Source organism: Halichoerus grypus, chromosome 7 (assembly GCF_964656455.1).
Source record: "Halichoerus grypus chromosome 7, mHalGry1.hap1.1, whole genome shotgun sequence".
Classification (NCBI taxonomy): Eukaryota; Metazoa; Chordata; class Mammalia; order Carnivora; family Phocidae; genus Halichoerus; species Halichoerus grypus.
Genome location: NC_135718.1, coordinates 98,248,071 through 98,265,147, shown reverse-complemented (window position 1 = coordinate 98,265,147; position 17,077 = coordinate 98,248,071). Strand labels below are relative to the sequence as shown.

The following is a 17,077-nucleotide window of genomic DNA, read 5'->3' as shown; positions in this document are numbered from 1 at the left end:
ATAGATTCAGACTGTGCCTGGTTTCATATTCCCAGTGACATTTAGAATTTATGGGTTGAAATGTAGTTGTCACTTCACCGAATGCGACCTAGGCTCTCTTTCACCTGCTGCAGACCTGTAAGTCTTATAGCTCTCTATGCATAAAAGTCCCTATTCCTCTTTCCCATTCAGTCTTGAGGGAGAACAGACAGGAAGAAAACAGGTAAAGATGCCCACCCCATGTGGCACATAAGCCCTGCCAAAATCCTTTTCCAGTATCTCTCTTTTTGTAACTGATTCCCCAGGTATGTTATCTTTTTAAAAAATCAAACCTGTCTGTCATATAGTAAACAGATAAATATGTTAAAATGTCCTTCCAAATAAAAATGAACAAACGAGGTAGACAGCTTCAGAGAACACCCTTTAACCACTTTCCCCTCCAGCAACTGTCCTCCTTGCTTATTGTTTTGAAATGCTTTTCTTACTTCTCATCTCCCATTTCTCCATCTCCTGCTCTACTGTGGCCTCTGTCTCTATCAGCCTGTGAAACTGCTCTCACTAATTTTATCAATCTCCTCCACATTAATTTAGTGGAGAATTTCTGGAAACTATTTATTTGACCTTTCGGCAGCACTCACATACACAGTTCTCCTGTATTTGAGACTTTCTCCTCTCTTAATCTCATGACATTGTACTGGTCTACTTTACCTGTGACCTCTGTGGTTGCTCCTTCATCTCCTTTACCAGCTCTCCTCTAGCAAAATCTTCAATTTGGGAATTTTTCTGATTTTCTTTGAGATGTTTTAGATATTGTACTTCCTCCCCTCATTTTTTATACTCATCCTTGTCAATTTCATCTACTTTTATGGCCTCAATTACCATCTATATGCAGAAAATTTCCAATTTATTTCTCTAGCTCTGACACCTTTCTTTTATTTTAAAAGATTTTTCTCTCTCCCTCTTTTTTTTTTTTTTTAAGTAGGCTCCAGGCCCAACATAGGGCTTGAACTCATGACCTTGAGCGGCACCCCTGACATCTTTTCTAAGCTTCATATCCATACGATCTACAGCCCAACAGACTTTTCCACATGGGTGTCTCACACAGATAACTCAAAATCAACATATTCAAAACCAAGCCTTTGATTCCTACCTCCTTTTATGCATCCCATACTTTACTCCTTTTCCAGGGTTACCTATTTAAGAAAGTATCCACCCACTTAACTGTGCTCAATCAAAACTTGGGAGTCACCCCTGCAGCAGCTAGAAATGGCATCTGTTAATCTCCACCAGTAACTCCCCCAAACCACCACAAATCTGTGAAGACACCAGCTTGCCATTACTAAACCACTTCTATATAGAAATTCTGGAGTTGTTACTGCAGTTTATACTCTGGACTCCTCCTTAATCCCTTGCCTCATTTGACTATAATCAAAGCCTGTTTACTCTATATGCTAGATACTTCTTGAATCTCTTCATTCTCTTGCCATACTTCTATCAGCAGGTCAAAATCTTTATTACCACGGGCGCCTGGGTGGCTCAGATGGTTAAGCTTCTGCCTTCGGCTCAGGTCATGATCCCGGGGTCCTGGGATCCAGTCCCGCATTGGGCTCCCTGCTCAGCAGGGAGCCTGCTTCCCCCTCTGCCTCTCTCTCTCTCATGAATAAATAAATAAAATCTTAAAAAAAAAATCTTTATTACCAGGAGAACTTCCTAAGTGATTTGGTCTCTCGTCAACTCACCATAATCTACTCAGAATAAAGCAGATCAGGCCATTCTCTATTTTAAATACTTCCTTAGCTTCCTACTGTTCTTAAAATCCAAAACCTTAAACTGTCCCAAAGGTCCTTCTCAATCTGGGCTCCACCTATCTCTTGAAGCTACACGCACACTCCAGCCACACTGGGATTCTCACGGTCATGCTAACGTGATTATCTCAGAGCCTCTCCACATGCTATTCATGCTTCCCTGCACTCACGCCCCTTCACCTAATTTACTCATACTCATCTTTCAGACCTCAGCTTAAATGTCTCATCCTCATGGATGCCTCACTTGGCCTCCCCTAACCAGAAGAGACGAAGACTCACTTATATGTTTCCCAATGAACCTTGTTATTTCCTCTTTTATAACACTCATCACACTTTATATATATATATATATATATATATATATATATATATATACACATATTTTTTTTTTTTTTTACCATCTGTCTCTACTGTTAGATGAGGCAAAGCATAGCGGTTATGATCACAGATGGCAGAGCCAGGCTTGGGTTTGAACCACACGTATAACATTTACAGTATGTGACCTCAGGCAAGTTTCTTTTTTCTTATTTGACAGAGAGAGAGTGAGCACAAGCAGGGAGAGCAGCAGGCAGAGGGAGAAGCAGGCTCCCCGCCGAGCAGGGAGCCCGATTCAGGACTCGATCCCAGGACCCTGGGATCATGACCTGAGCTGAAGGCAGACGCTTAACCGACTGAGCCACCCAGGCTCCCTCAGGCAAGTTTCTTAACCTCTCTTTGCCCCAGTTTCCTCATCTGGAAAATGAGAATAACAGTACCTACTGTATAAGGTTGTGGTGTGGATTAGGTAAATTAACATGAAGAAATTGCTCAAAGTAATGTTTGGCACAAAGACTATGCACTGTAAGTGTCTCCGCTATTATTATTATGGTTAATCAACTCTTATTGTTATTATTAACACTGTTAGTGTTAATCAACACTATGTTCCAAGCACAGGGAGCATTAGCTTTATTCATTCATGCATCCTAGTGTTGAACCCAGTACTTGCCACAGGTAAAAATAGATAATATGAGTTGAATTAATAACAGAGACATACAAATATGGCTCCATCATTATTTCTCTTGTCCTTACATATTTCTTGGGAGTCTTGGTTTCTTCATCAGTAAAATGAGGATATTACTACTCATCATATTAGAACAAATGAGATAATGCATGTAAAATTCTTAACACAATGCCAGCCACACACTAAAAACTCAATAAATGCCAGTTATTTTTATCATACACAATTCAGAGTTAGAACACAATTTAACTGGATATATAGACAGATACTGATTTGGTTAAGATGAGAGTGAACAAGTGAATACACGCAATAAAAATGAAATAGGGTTTAACCTCCAAAAGATCAACTACATCACTAATGGGAAGAATCCAGACTTGGTAGTTGGGGAAAGGAGGACTAGTTGCTCCGTTCTGAGCAATGAAGTAATAATTAGTTCTTTTTTTTTTTTTTTTTTTTAAAGATTTTATCTATTTATTTGAGAGAGAGGAAGTAATAATTAGTTCTAAGTAATATAAAAAATCGAGAATGAAGTCTAACTTCACTAACTTATTTTTTCTCTAGAATTTAAGATACAGTATTTACAGATATATTCCAGTATGATGAATACTGAATTTATACTTCCCATTAACAGAACAGGCTTCAATAATTAGATATTTATTTAATAAAAATCGGAATTGTCAAAGTACACTTAATGGTGATCTAAAATATTACTTGAGGTAATATTGTCAAGATATTACTAAAATGAAATTTTAATTTGGTGATCTTAGGGGAATGCACACTTAATGTATGACAGGCCCAACTTTCCCATTTCCCATCTACCCTAGTGGAGTTAGTAAGAGCTGTTTCACTGGTTCCTGGTAAACCAAAAGCTTCATTCTCTAAGTTAACATTTTATCAACATCAAAGGAAGCCTGCTTTTGTACAATATATACAGTAGAGAGTTAACATTTATATTTCTAAGGCTACAAATTAGAGTGTCTGACAGATACACAATTGTCCACAGGCATAAGTTTCAAATGTAATAGCATTATCAACTCCCACTTAATGATTATCACTGTAATGAATATAGACAACTAGCTTTAGTCATGGCCAAAATTTAAAACTCAGGCACAATGATTTTCTTATACCCTGTCAAAAATTTAAAGTTCAGGTCATAGGTTTCTTTTGTTGTTGTTTTAATAGGGGAAAATCGCTGACCTAAGTATTTTTAACAGGAAAAAAAAATGTGTTTGTTTTCATAATATAAATGGGCACGAGAAATATATGCCAGAAGAGGATTATTTCCCTTATAATACGGTAGGCCTAACATAGAGATCTAAATAAAAAGAAACACCAGAACTACTCATTAAAACACTGTTCAAACTAAACAAAATGCAGGACAGATACCAGTGTGCTTACTCAAAAGGAGTTTCTAATTAGCATGGAAAGGCTGTCAATGTGTGTTCGCAAAGCCCTGTATTTGCAGAATATTGGAAGTATTTTACAACAGGATAAAAACAATGTGCATATTGTGCACTTATTTCCTTGACTGTTTCTTTAAAAAGTATTTTGATAAAAGAAATTAACTATTGCTTGCATTTATGACTCTGAAGGTTTAGACTAAATACATGTTTATCAAATGTGCTTTTGTCAAAAATGCAAGATAAACAAAAGTGACTGCAATCAACTAATTCAGTAACATGTATATAAACATTGAAAGAAAACAACTTTTCAGTGAAGCAAGTCCATTACAATTTTAAAAAAATTCTTTTTTAAAGATTTCATTTTTAAGTAACCTCTACACCCAATGTGGGACTCGAACTTACAACCCCTAGATCAAGAGTCGTGTGCTCTACCGACTGAGCCAGCCAGGTGCCCCAATTTTTAATTAATTAGTAATATTTTTATCCCCAATAAAGAAACCTATAAACTACTATGGGAAATTAAACAACATGTCAAAGTACCAGAGGACTTGTGAGATGAACAAGGTCAGGTAAAATAAAACTGAATTATCAACTTAAAAAATCTAAGTGTCTCTTTACAAGTATGAATAAGAAATTTAAAATACGGTTAAACAATCCTTAGAGATATATTCAGAAAGAAAACTTATTAAATGTACTTTTCCCATTCTACAGGGTAAAATGGAGAACAAGAGTCTTGACAAAATTAAAACTTGAACTAAGAGCATTATCTGAGGACATCAACTATCCCCTATACCTTTAACTTCTTCCACAAGGAGTATTTCTTATCTGATAAACATGCTCAGTTTTGTATACACCCTCTGCTCCTGGGGATATGGCTTAGCAGAGTGATTCCTGGCTCTAACAGATGTGAGTGTGACTCCCAGGTCCTTCACTCATTGGCTGTATGACCTTGGCAAGTAGTTCATCATTCTTCTGTCTCTTACTCTTCTTATACAATCTCTAATTCAGAGAAATGTTATAATAATTAAATAACACAATGCACCAAAGCCTTAGGTTCAGTCTTTCATGTATTTAAAAAGTATTTTTAAAATAATGTATACAAATCAATGAAGAAAAGAATGTAAACTTTAAAAAAAAAAAAAAGCTGTTGTGAAACTACAACCCCCCCTCCCGGACATTACCTGTCCTCTATCTTTTTTTTAATTGAGCTTATTGGAAGATCATCTACATACCAATATTTCCACCTTTTTAAAAAAATCTTTCTTCTCCAACCATGCTATCTGGCTTCTGCCTCCACCGTACCACCGAAATTACAAAGCCACAGCAATGGATAACCTACATATTACCAACGTCCAAAAACATCAGTCCTTTTCATATGACACTGTTGCTTCACATGTTGCTGCGACCATCTCCTCCTTGAACTTTCCTTTTCCCCTGATGTTGCATTCTTTCTGCCAATTTCTTTGCTTGTTCCTTTTCTGTCTCCTTAGCTAGATCCTGTTCTCTGCTTGCTCGTAGTGTAGACTCTCCCCCTTTCACTGTATCCTCTTTTCCTGGACAGTCTCATCTGCTCCCCTGGTTTCTACTACTATCGGTAAATTGATGATTCTTAATGTTTATCTCCACCTCAGGCCTCTCCAGTGACCCCCCCCAGAAACATATATCCATTCAACTGTCTATAACATTTCTCCATTTGGATATCTCAAGGTATTTCAAACTCAACATATCAAGAAAATCTCATGTATCTCCCCCCCGCCCCAAACGAGCTACTTCTCCTGAAATCCCTATCTTGGTTGATGGTATCACTATTACCCATCAAGACGCCTGGATATGGTTCCCTCATTCATTTTTAACTACTCAGTCTCAAAGTGCCATCAATTCTGTCTCTTAAATATTTAAAAAATCTGTCCACCCTTCTCATTTCCCACCACTAGCTGCCTTAGCTTAGACCCCGTACCATCTCTCACCTGGACTACTGCAACAGCCCCTTACATGGTCTTGCAGTTTTCAATCAATCTTACCAACTCTTCCAATCAACTATCTATAATCCTGCCAAAATCATCTTTCCAATACATAAATCTGGTTCTGCCCAAGCTGAAATAATGTCTATGGCATCCCACTGCTTAAAGAATTCATTTACTCCCACATTTAACAGATATTTATTGTTTAATGTATAACAGATATGGTGTAAGTTAGGCACTGAGTGTAAGAGAGAATGAAAGCAATATTTAGAGGATATAGGCATCAAACAAACCCTTAAATGTATGATCACAAATTCTGACAAATGCAATGAAGGAAAACAGCAGGTCACAAAGAGAAAAAGAGGGGAGAATTATTTCAAATTAAAATGTCATATTGTTTTTGAGAAAGAAATTTCTAACTGGGATTTGATGAGTAGAAGTTGCTGTAGGGAAAAGGATTTTGGTAGAAGGAATAGCATATATAAAGCTTTTGAGAGGGAAAGAAGCATGGAGTATTAAAAGGACTAAAAGCAGACCTGTTTGTTAAGAGCTGAGTAAATGAGGGAGGGGTGGCCTGAGATAAGGCTGGAGAGACAAGGGCCAGGAGGTCATGTAGGGCTCTGTAAACCAAGGTATGGGTTTAGGTTGTTTTGAAGGGCAAGGGATACAATTGAAAAGTTTTAGGTAGATGAAGGACATGATTAGATTTATGTTTTTAAAAGTTCACTCTGGCTATTGCTGGGGAACAGGCTATATAGCCTGAGTGGATACAAGGAGCCCAGGTAAGAGGTGATTCCGTTAGTCCAGGTGAGAAGGACAGTGGTGGGCAGTTTCTCTAATTTTTATAAAAGTTATTTTTAGGTAATACAAGCCTGGGATGTAGAAGTCCCAAGTACTTTAAAAGATGTAATCCTGCTAAACAAAAAGGCATGTAAAAAGAAAAGCTCAGGATTTAATTCACTTGGATATACTATTCACCTTTAATTTATTTCTGCTCAGAGGACTTATTACACAGTTCATTGATGATGGTCTATTACAGTGCAGCTTCTGCCAAGCCTGCTCAATATTTGCCCTTTTATATAACGTTTCTACTGATATGACTAAAAGGCATATCATAGTTTAAGCCAGAAAAACAGAGAACCTCTTGATTTCTGCCTCCAAACAAGTCTACCCTAGTTAAGTGGCATCATCATTCACCCAGGCCTTGATCCAAAAATCTGAGAGTTATCCTTTATTCATCTCTTTCTGCCATACCCATATCATAAGTAAATTAAGTACCAACTTAAATTGAATAAAATATTCAATGTAATCAATGGAAATTATCCTATGTGATGAACAGAATATGAATCTGGCTACAAACTCTCTGGTAGTGATATACCATTTACATTCATATATCCTTACAAAAAAGATTATTTGATTAGAGAGTGGCTTTAAACAATAGTACAATATATTATGATATAACTGTACTTTACCTTAAGGGAATTATTCATCACTGTTAATACCTCTACAATAAATGTATATAGATAAAACGTGCTTAATTTCTTAGTTCTCAAATTCATTCACCAACTCATTCATCATTCATTCATTCTCAAGAACAGAAAAACCTCCAGCAACACTTGTCATCTCAGGTCTATAGAGAATAATTTAAGATCAGAAGTAATTTATTTTAAAATTAGTTTCTGAATATGTCTTCAAGAAGATAGCTAAAATTAGATCTATTTCACACTACTTCAGCAACATTTAATTTCCCAAATACTATCAGCAAATGAGTCATCCTACATGTGTAAACTTTCAACCAACTAAAGCTTACGTAGCCTTACGGCTGAGTTTTTTTTTTCCAATTTTTTGAAAAATATTTATAAAGTCTATTAAATGATCAGCTATCTTTTTAAATAGAGAAAAGTGAATATTATTGAAGTTATTCTTGATAACTTAACAGCAACTTTTTTTTACCCTCTGCATCACAATACATTTAGAATCGGCCAGGGAATTCTGAGGGGCAACAGTAAAGCTGTTTGCCCTACTTCTAAAAGCCTGTTTGTTTAGTTTTTTATAGTCTTCCTCTTCCGATCCTTCTTTTCAGCTTCCCCTTCTTATTGTCAGAATGTCTTCCTCTAACAATCCATCTCTGTGCTGTATTTGCTCCGCTAGTAATAAAACCTGATAAATAAGTAACCTGTCTACCTGATGAGGCTATGCTCACAGCTTTCAGGTCGATTTCATTCCTCTCCTACTACAAAAAGTGCAAGTGCTAGTGGAAGCGATTTTCCCTTCTGATTGATGGCTCCAAAGCTTATCTCTGAGTTCGTAATTGTATTCCTTATAGTTAAAGCTATCAGGAGTTTGACCGCTGGATAAGTGAGACATAAAACCAAGTATCATTAATAATAGCCATTTGGTAATACAGAATATTACTGTATAATATGACCTTTTCTAAATCAGCCACTAGATAATATGGTAACCTCACATTCACAATTGTACACAATTTTCTGATACCTAGAATTTTAAAAAATGGATATAGCTTATATCCACTACAATATTATTATAAAAAGGGAATTTCGAGTTGGCATATGGGACCAAACGTAGAAATTAACTTAGTTTACGTAGAAAATAATTTGAGGCCAGGGAGGACCTGTGTACACAATACCACCTAGGGTAATTTAGCCCACAAAATACTGACTATTAGACCATAATCAAAATGAAATGCTATGAAAAAGTGAGAGAGAGCTTGGTTTATGCATTGCAATAAAACTATGGATGGATGGGCATAGCGCATCTCCTGTTGCACGCACCCTGCTGCTCATCAAGTGACATGGATCCGAGCTGTTTGTTAACCACAGAAGAAGGAGAATCTGAAACAAAAATGAGATTTCAACTTAAAAGTAAGCAGCAGAAAACTGCACAGCAATGTCATGATCAACTCTAAGCTTAAGAAACAAATGTATAAGGGTAGGGAATAGAAGTAAGTACTGGGGTATATTTCCCAAGCAGTGAGTAAGCGGGGCCATGTGCTTAAGATAGGTTATTCCACGCAAGCATTTAGCAATGTTGAGAAGTAGTTAAGAAAATATTCTTCTACTTCCATGCATACACCTTTTATCAAATTCAAATTTAGCACAGCACAAGGTACAAGGTAGATAAAATAGAACTAGAGTATCTCCTTCACTAAACAGAAGACTCCTTCCCCTTCTCAAACCCCTTTCCAGCTCCTTAAAGATGGCTTTCATTCTGGACTGGAGGATTCAAAGCAGGAAATGAGATGCTCGCTACACTTTGCTAGATGTTGGTTGTAGTACCCTGAGCTGAAAATAGGAGCTTAAGTGAAGATGTCAGACAAAGAAAATGGTTTATAAGAAAAAAATTCAATGAAGTAATTGCCATTACAGAAACACAGATAATTTTTAAAACTCTAAGATATGTTGTGCATATTAAAACTGTACTCTGTTGAAGGCTTAGGTTTCTTTAGGGGCTTGGTGGGAAAAGAAAAAGAGAGGAAAGGAGTAGACTTAATGGTCTGAGCTTCATGCTTTCCACCCTGGCTTTAAATAGAACATTTAATTTTTTATCCTTTTTGCACTGAGTTTCTGTGTAAGAATTTGTCCTATAAATGTGTTCTATTGTTTGGAAAACACTGATATAAAGAAAGGCAGCATGATAAAATGGAAAGAGCACTGGTCTGGGGTTAGGGAGTTTTGATTCTAAACCTGGTTCTGACAATAATTAACTATGTGACATTTTTAGATCTAAGCTTCTCCTTTCTTCCTGGTTATCCTAGGGACCTAGTAACCTAAGCAAGGCACTGGGGAATAGAAGGAGGTGGCTACCAAGTCCTGGCTTGGGTTCCAGTGTCCCAGTAGGGCGATATGAGAAGGGAATATGTGGATAATAAGCACAGCTCTCTCCTAAATGTAAGAATAATTCCTGGTTTCTAATATCCTGTGCTCCAGTTCTTAGCAAATATTAATAAAACAAAAACCCTGCACTTTTGGATAATCACCAGTTTCTATTCATCATGGCTTCATTCCCCCAAAAGTAGATAAAATATTTTGAATTGAGAGTGAAAAGTTTTCCAACATATCTTGGATTCTTAGCAATTTTTTATCACTTGATTGCTTCAATTTCTACATTTAAAAATCTGAATCTTGCTACTGGGACCACTCCTATCAACTTTAAATTGTCTACCTTCTGATACAACCGTTTGCTCAGAGACTTTTGTATTACTAGATTTTGATAAAGCATGATCATCATCTGAATAATAGCTTTGACTTATCCTTACTTATCACCTCTTCATCAGAACATTCAGTTCAACAAATCTGTACAACACCAAAAAAAAAGAAAGAAAGAATGATAGTATTTCAATCAGTTCCTGAATCTATCCATGCTTTACTTTCCTTTATAAGACTTCTCGATTATCCATTTTAGAGTTAGATACAACATTCCTACCTATGTTGTTTTTTAAGAACAGATAAGTTGTCTTTATAGAAAATCAAAATTATATTCCCTACAGTAAAGAAAAACATAACAAAAATTTGAGTCACAGTAAAATAAATATTGGAAAATCCTCCTAGGAAGTGTCTTATGAAATATTTTTTGTCTCTATGTATTTGTTATACATTTCATTGTGCTCTCATTTATAATTAAGAGCCCTCAGAAAACTATCAACTCTCCAGGTAATCTTTTATTGAATATTTAATTTTTCCATAAATATTATGTAATGTACAAATCTTATAAAATAAAGTGCATCTTTAAGATAGAGTTTAGGAAAGAATATGTCTTTAAAAAACACATTGATGAAGGATCTAGAATACGTGCTCTACTCCATTTCCCCGTAAAATATCTTTCAGAAAGCACCATTACAAGGGAAAAATCAGACCATATGGTCTACTGATAATTTATTGCAAAATCCAATATGGCTGGTCCACTTATTGAAAGTGTTTAAAATTATTATTTTTAAGGTAGAGATAAACTTTAGGCAAAAATTCTTTCAGTGCTGAGCTCAAGGTGTCTCAGGGCCAATTTCTGTATATTTAAAAAAAAATTTGTGTTTTGGTCTTGAAAAAACTCTTTAGAATTTTCTAAATTTTCTCATCAGAATTTTTTCAATTGTAGACAAAATAAGTAATTATAGTCTTAAAGGTAAATAACAAGTACTTGTCAGCCAGACTTCTGGGTTCAATTCTGGCTTTTCTACTCAGTAATAATGTAATCCTGGACAAATCATTTAAGGTCTATATGTCTCAGTTTCTCCATCTGTAAAATGGGGATAATCACAGTATCTACCGCATACTGTTCTTGTGAAGACTTAATGAGATGATCCATGTAAACTACTTAGATAGCACACAGGAAAGGGTCAATTAATGTTATTATTACTAGCCTGTTTTTCAGAAACATGATATTGAATGAGAAATAATGACAGGAAGCTGTTCTGAAAACTATGGAGCATATTTCCATGCCTGAAGTACTCAGGAGTCTATCATTAACGGTAGCTAAGGACTAAAGAACTAGATCAACATCATATCTGATTTACAAACTACTTATGCTATAAACACTAAAAACAGGATCAAATGCACCCATTTGAGAAGTGCTACATGTGACTATCGTCACGGGACTGTGGGGAACTGGATGTAGTATAGAGCCTGCTTGCACAGGATCGGGTAAGTGCTGATTTTTTCCAATATGGCTCAGTTTTGAAAAGCCCTTTTTCAAAAATAATCACCAATGTTTTATACCCTCTTGGGGTATAAAAATTACTTTTTTCTTTTCCAATCAGCAAAACCGTGCCATAAAGTGAAAAAACAGTTCCTACCTGACCCTCTCTAGGCTGGCTCCATGCTCCAGTGGGGCTCTGTGGTGGTCGAGCCAGTACAGCAGACTCCACAGGGGGTTGTCACTCTGAGCAGGAGCCAGCAACCCATGACTTCGGGGGACCTGAAATGGAAAAAAAGAGTTGGGTTTAAAATCAGCAATACGCTGACTGCCTCTGCCATAGCTGTTTATGGCATTTGTCTTTACAGCTCATTCAAAACCCTGAATGCTATCAACTGTATATGGCTGGGTTATGAGTAATTTTGAGGTAGTAAGTGAAAGATACCATAATTAAGATAGTACATTATTATGTGTACTGCTCTACTTAGGAGTATAAAAATTTTATACAGTATTGTCTACCTCATCCTTATGCTATCTGTAAATCATGGCAGGCCACACTATCTAAATAAATCAATAATTGGGAAACTGAGACATAAAGCAGCCAAATGACCTGTCCAAGCTAATCTAGTCATAGGAACAAGACAAGAACTCAACCAGTCTAGTACACAAGCAATAATCTGATGAAGGCAAATTCATCTCTTTATGGTAAAAAAAAAAAAATCACTGAAAGCCTAGAAGTAAGTTATGATGTATTTTCTAAAAGCCTAAGAAAAAATGCATTTTTGTTTTTAGCTTAAAAAAAAAAAAATATTTTAAAGTAATATATTCTGACTTCAAAAAATAAAATTTTTAGAAGTTAGCTATGGTGGATCAATTTATGTCCATAATAAATAGATGATATTGTGCATAAGTTCACAATAATGCACTTAATGATATTCTTTAAGTTTAAGAACATATTTTATTCACTTAATGAAACTTAATGATATTCATTAAGTTTAAGAACATATTTTAATTGTTACTCAAATAAAAACTATCTTCCTGGTGAATTTCATAAATCTAATTCCTATTCTGTATTTTTATACTTTGTGTGTTCTGAAAAGACAAATTTTGCATTAAGCCTATTCATTTTTCCTCATATCCAAGATTTACTGAATGGACAAAATATATAGATTCTATTGGTTGTTCTTTGTAACAAACTATGCATGATTTAACTTTATCTTATTTAATTACTAAATAGCGTTCCTATCACAAGTGAGGACAGAATAAAAGTAGCATTATGAAATGAACCCAGGACACGTCACAGATTAGACTTACTAGGGTCTCACATGAATGCTATGTTAAAAGCATATGATACAGAGAAAGTACTTCACCTTGTAAGTGAAGGGAGCAACATACATTGACTGTTAGCACTAAAGGACTCTACTATTGGCCATGTAGACAGTCTCAGGGGCCCCAATATGTTGTTTAAAAACAAAGTAAAGGTAACACGTTTCTCAACCTCAAAATGGGGCAAGGTGTCTACTGAACTTCAGCTTTTTTAAAGATTACCACAAATAGACTGATTACCAAAATACATACTATTTAATGAGAAGGATACTCAGAGTTGGTAAAACAGCATCTTATTTCACAGAGGCCACATAATCACTCTAAAGCTTTCTGGCTGTAAAAAAAAGAACCTGCTTCACTTTAAATTGGTAAGCTAGATATGAAAGGCTGAGTCTAAAAATATTTTTCTAATGTCTACAGTGCACATTTCATTTCTTTCCTGCTAATGTAGACAGTTTTATATTTTATACTCAAACTTATTTGAATATTTGGTTTGTTACCTGTTAAATTTCAGTATTTTAAAAATATGTACATATGTAAGTGCATTTTAACTTCTTATTTGGTTTTTATGTTGCATATTTTCCCTTTTGAAACACTTAAGCTAGAGTTTTATATATAGCACTAAATCATAGCAAAATGTCTTCTTATTAAATGTCGTGACTGTAATTTAACGAAATTCTCCAGTTAGTTTTAAGTATAGGAAAAAAATGGTCAGAGACATCTTTGCTTGGCTGATATTCCCTCTACTGAATTAAAAATCAGGTCCAGAATTTATTCCAATCACATCTGTATTACAGTTACTTAAATCTATTTTATTTCACCATGATATTATATAATGTGCTTTTGTTATCAGCACATAGTAGAACAGATATTTACAAAGTGGAGGTTGTTCAGTTCTACCAATATACAAATTTCAAGCAATTAAATCAGAATTCTCAAAGTAATTAATAAATACTCCAACTCCTCACTCCTTTGGGTGGCAAAACAAAGTAGTACATCAAAGTATCACAATTCCATTAGTATGAGAACTCAGACACACTCTAGTTCCTAAATAAAGATCTGTAGCACTTACTATGTAATACCTATAGAATAGGATATATAGTACCTAATATCCATCTTGAAAGAATTAAACTGACAAATTATTTTATGCTATACCTTTCATTAATTCTATCAACAAATGTTTGTTGAGCATCATGAGCTTGCTGGCCATAAACAAACTAGGCCATTAAAATGCTCAAAGAAAAAGAGAGTGGCACCGATTATCACTGTCTTATAGAGTTTTATAGCATCAGAACAGGAACGAGAGACTGTGGGGTATTTCTGCTGCCCTATACATCAGAAAGTTGATTATGTATACAATGAATAAGCAAATACTGAAAATTTTCAAATAATTACAGAAGAGGATAATTGAGTCAGCATGCTGGTATGGCCAAACAACACTGTAATTCTAAAATCTAGTATTACTAACATTCACAGGAATACTGGTTAATTTTCAAAGGAAAAACAAAAGAAGAAGAGAGAGAACTAGGGACCACAGCATAGATATCATTTCAGCATATAAAAAATTTCAATAAAAATATCAAAGCAGGCTCTGAATTCACTAGATCATTAGAAAGTAGTTCATTAGCTATAAAAGTAATAAACATCTGCCCCCTCCCAGAAACAGGACAAATAAAATAATGGATTATTTTATATTGATCTCTCTGGCAAACACTGCCGCCAAAACAGTGTCCCTTTAGCCATGGGATGATGAACACCACCATATGCAAGAAGGGGAGGGATAAGCTGCAAGCCCCATCAGCTCTTTTTGAAGGGGAAAAGGGAAGCATCTTGTTACACAGTAGCAGTGTTAAAAAACCAACTCGACCAGCTGCTTGAGGACACTTGACATTAATAACCTGAAGGCTGAGGGTGCTGTGAAGAGCCCTCGTGAGAAGACTGATCAGAAGTGGAAGGCTGTTGCTGGGTGCGCACAGCTAGTTCTTGCTGCCGCTGCTGCTCAGCCCTCTTAAGCCTCAGTTGCTGTAGGCGCTTGCGGAGCAAAGCTATCTCAGGCCCCCTTAAAAATTCTGACACAGATAGGGAAAGAAAGGTGAAAAGATAGCAATCAATAGGAAACAGTAAGAATTTGATTATATATTAAAGAGAGAAGGATATAAATAAAAGACATGTCTCATGGAGGAATACTAAAAACAAATTACTTATCAAAAATGACTGATCATTAAGTTAGGAGATAACCTACACACACTGACATACTCGAACGCTTCTGTTTAACTATAATGAATTATACACATATAGTTCTCTAAGAATATTTAAGTAACGAAATAGAATGAAAATAAAGTCTTCCATGACAAAACATTTTAAAATGAATATTCCTTTCTTCACTAATTTCATCTTTTTCTAACAAAATCATACTAAGGAAAATTGAAAAATATCAGTTTTCTAATCTATACACAAATTACTAGCTTCAATCATATAATAATTAAAATTCAATTAAAATTATGAAAAAATTACGCATTTTTAAACAAGTCTTGGAATTTATTAATGAAGAACTCTTTAAAAAGTCAAAGTTACACATTTTTCAGCTAAAATCTCTCTTTTTATGTTGGAACTGTCATTTACTTTTTTTAAGCTAAAAATATTTACATAATCCTTAATATTTTCTTAAAGCAACAGTCATAGATAAAAGTAGAAATACAACATAGAATTCTGCAGATATATTTGAGTGCCTACTATATATGAGGAATTGTTTTTGGTTCTGGGGATAAATAAAACATTGAACAAAATAGTCCCTACTCATGTGGAGATTATGTTCTGAAAGGAAGAAAGACATCAGTGAACTCACACACACACACACACACATATGTATTATACATGTATGTGTTTCTGTCAAACAGGGACAACTGCTGTGAAGTAAACTGGACAGGCTGAGGTAAGGGGGACAGAGGTAGTGGAGGACGGGTTGCTGTTTTCTGTATGGTCATTAAAGAAGGCTTCTCTCATAAGGTGATTTTTGACAAAGACCTCAAGGACTGAGGGAGTAAACCACATGGGTATCTGAAGGAAGTGTTCCAGGTAGAGAGAAGAGCAAGTGCAAATGCTCAGAGGAGGAAGTGTGTCTGGGGGTGGGATATATATTACAGGTAATGGCAGAAGAATTTGCTGATAGTTGAGATGTAGCATGGTCCCAAAGTTTTTGGCCCACGTAACAAGAAAAGTAAGAGCTGTTATTTATTGTGACAGGGAAAAGGGAAGAACAAGTAGTAGCAGAGGGAAGAGGAGAACTAACAGATATCCCAGGGGAGACCCTGAGTAGGGACTGAATATAACAGTCTAGAATTCACTAGTAAATTGGATATCACTGGTGATGTTACTTGAAGCTACCTAGAGTGTAAGTGATAATAAAGTCATCTAAGAACTGAACTCTGGTATACTCCAATATTTAACAGGAAGAAAAATCTCTGGGTAGAGTAAGAAGGAGAAGCCATTGAGAAGGTTGGAGGACTGAGTGAGCACAATCTGTAGGCTTGGACGGAAGTATGTCAGGAAGGATGGAGGGAGCAGCTGTGTTGAATGCTGCTGATACAATGAAAAAGATACTGAGAACTAATCACTGGCTTTTGCACCTTGGAAGTCATTGCTGACTTTGACAAGAGCTGTTTCAGCAGAAATCACAGGGGCCAAAATCCAACTGGAACAGGTTCGAGAGAAAGAGGAGGTAATGAAGTAGACTTGTTGCTAATAGGAACACAGAATTGGATGAGTTGGTGGGGAGGTTTGTTTGTTTTAGTTTGGGAGATAACACGTACATTTGTATGCTGATAGACAATGTTTAATTGAGGGAAGGAAAAAAGATGATTCATGAAATGAAGTGAGCAAATGCAAGAATGTCCTTAAGTAGGCCAAAAGAGACGAGCTGCAGTGGGTAAGAGGGTGAATTGTTTTTTGTTTTTGTTTTTT

General features: G+C 35.7%; 1 protein-coding gene across 4 annotated transcripts in view; it reads right to left on the bottom strand.

Annotated features, from left to right (window-relative positions):
* Positions 1-17,077, bottom strand: part of DCAF6 (DDB1 and CUL4 associated factor 6) — a 133,384-nt gene that overhangs the window by 42,929 nt on the left and 73,378 nt on the right. For 2 of the 4 annotated variants that reach the window (XM_078077923.1, XM_036076763.2), the window contains exons 11-12: positions 15,016-15,186; positions 8,938-8,997 (exon numbers count right to left, since the gene is read on the bottom strand). The exons of 1 other annotated variant lie outside the window; for it this stretch is intronic. In XM_078077923.1, the coding sequence (XP_077934049.1) occupies positions 8,938-8,997; positions 15,016-15,186 (231 nt within the window). The remainder of the gene's footprint in view (positions 1-8,937; positions 8,998-15,015; positions 15,187-17,077) is intronic. One more of the 4 variants, XM_036076767.2, reaches the window with a different exon arrangement.